The sequence below is a fragment of the Nicotiana sylvestris genome, chromosome 11 (genome assembly GCF_000393655.2).
Source record: "Nicotiana sylvestris chromosome 11, ASM39365v2, whole genome shotgun sequence".
Lineage (NCBI taxonomy): Eukaryota > Viridiplantae > Streptophyta > Magnoliopsida > Solanales > Solanaceae > Nicotiana > Nicotiana sylvestris.
Window position 1 is genome coordinate 140,231,833 of NC_091067.1, and position 2,377 is coordinate 140,234,209.

Sequence of the window (2,377 nt, forward strand, 5' to 3'; positions counted from 1 at the left end):
TGACTCTTGGTCCTATCGTCCTGCTAACGCATAAATGCGGTTCTAAGGGCTACTCGAGCTAGATGCTCCGCCTCTGCCTCTACCACGACTCATTGGTTCTTGGGGACTTTGCCTGGGGGGCATACTGATGATGATGATCCAGCCACAGATCCCCCTGGATGAGATATGCTTGCATCACCTCTCATCGGACAATCCCTCAGAACGTGGCCCGGATGACCACAAGTATAACACGCACCTGACCCCATACGGGACTGCCTGGTATGCTGCTTACCACATTGAGTACATCGTGGTAAGGGTGGCCTTATCTGATTTGACTCACCCCTATACTGAAAACTTGAGGCCCTAAAATTTTGGCCAGGCCCTGAATATGTAGAACGATCAAATCTCTTTCCTCCAAACTAAGGGGGCATGCTAGCCGAGGGCTGGGATGGATATCTCGAATACTGTTTACTCTGACCATCTCGAAACTCACCAGAAGGACCCGAAGACCTCGCCCTCTTATTTTGGGCCCTATCATGCTCACGATCGGCCCTCTGTTTCTGTTTACGCTCCTCTACACCTTGAGTGTACGCCTGAATACGAGAAATATCCATGTCTGGATGAAGTGAAACCGACATACAATCGTTAAGAAAGTAAGGTTCTAACCCCATCACGAACCGGTGAACCCGATCCTCCATCTTAGATACAATAGTGGGTGCATACCTAGCCAACGAATCAAACTGAATACAGTACTCCCGAACACTCATGTTTCCCTGCCGAAGGGTCAAGAACCTATCAACTCTGGCTCGTCTAAGATCTGGTGGAAGATAATGACGAAAAAAAGCTTCTATAAACTCCTGCCATGCCGCGGGATGGGCATTCTCACCTCTGGACAATTCCCAAGACTCGTACAAATTAACTGCAACATCTGGGAGCCTGTAGGAAGCTAGCTCAACTGACTTAGTCTCAGTGGCCTTCATTACCCGTAACGTCCTCTATACTCTATCAATAAATACTTGAGGGTCCTCATTCGGGTCTGCTCCAGTGAATACCGGAGGGTCTAAATTAATAAAGTCACGAACCCTCGCGCTCACGGACCTATCTGTGTGATAAATACCTGATTCCTGACGTCGAGCATGTGTGGCTACTAATCGGGTCAATAATTGAACAACATCTCTCATCTCCTGACCTGGCGTATCCTGCTGAGGTGCTGAATGTATAGGGGCGGGTGTTAGAGCTGGTGCCCTACGGAACTCTTATGGAAAAGGCGGGGTATGTGAAGTCTGATATGGAACCTCACCATGAGATTCTCCCCGAGCCCTAGTAACTCGTGGTGCTCGACTAGTAGTCTCACCAGCCACAGACTTTCCCTTATGGGCGGTCGTACTCTTTGGAGGCATTGCTGAAAATATAACGTATCGTTAGGAACAAGAATTCTTGTATTGAACGATCTTGAGATAAAAGAGAGGATAACATCCTATATGTCTTGTAGCCTCCTGTTTATAAGTGTGGTGCACGACACACCCATAAACAAGACTCTACTAGACACGGTCTATAGACAATCCTAGGACAGAACTGCTCTGATACCACTTTTGTCACGACCCAAGCCGATGGGCCGCGACGAGCGCCTGAGTCTTAACAATCAAACACCCCTAAGCATACGTCTAAAATATGAACCTGAATAACATCTGCTGCATTACAAAATTAACATACGTGAAAGAAGCCTGCCATCAAGGCATATGTACGTATACAGACAGAATACAGTGGACGAGCCAGCAAGGCTGCTATAGACAACTATACATAAAAAACTGAAAGCCGACAAGGCCACGTATAACCCAACTAGACATACTGTCTACAGACCTCTAACAGAAAATAACTGTACAAAGACAGGACTGAGCCATGTCATACTCATATACATATATGTACAAACGTATCGTACCAATATCAAAAGTAGCTCCGGATCAAATGGAGCATACCAACTCTTGCTGATCAGGGATCCTAAGAAGGAGGACCGTCCGCTTGCCTACCTGCACCTGTGGGCATGAAACACAGGCCCCGTGGAATAGGGCGTCAGTACGAAAAATGAACTGAGTATGTAAGGCATGGAAATTAGTACGTAATAGACATAGATGAAACATGGAATACTGAAACACATCTTTAAATCAGAATAACTTTGTATATTTTGAAACGTTTATAACGCCATGCACGTGCGTGTAAATGCGAAGCCATGCATAGGTATGGATTTACATAATATCATCAGCCTCTGAGGGCATCCCATCACATCATATCGGCTACTGTGGGCAAAGTCATAATCGTATACCAGCTAATCATGTGGTGGTGCGTATATAACGCCATAACCATTCCCATATCCCATATACATATATATACATACATATAT

The 2,377-nt window shown here is 45.9% G+C and overlaps 1 protein-coding gene across 1 annotated transcript; it reads right to left on the reverse strand.

Annotated features, from left to right (window-relative positions):
• Positions 1-398: 398 nt before the first annotated feature.
• On the reverse strand, positions 399-959 carry LOC138881751 (uncharacterized). The gene has a single exon (XM_070162003.1). It carries the CDS (start codon positions 957-959, stop codon positions 399-401), a length of 561 nt encoding a protein of 186 aa, XP_070018104.1.
• Between the last annotated feature and the right edge of the window lie 1,418 nt (positions 960-2,377).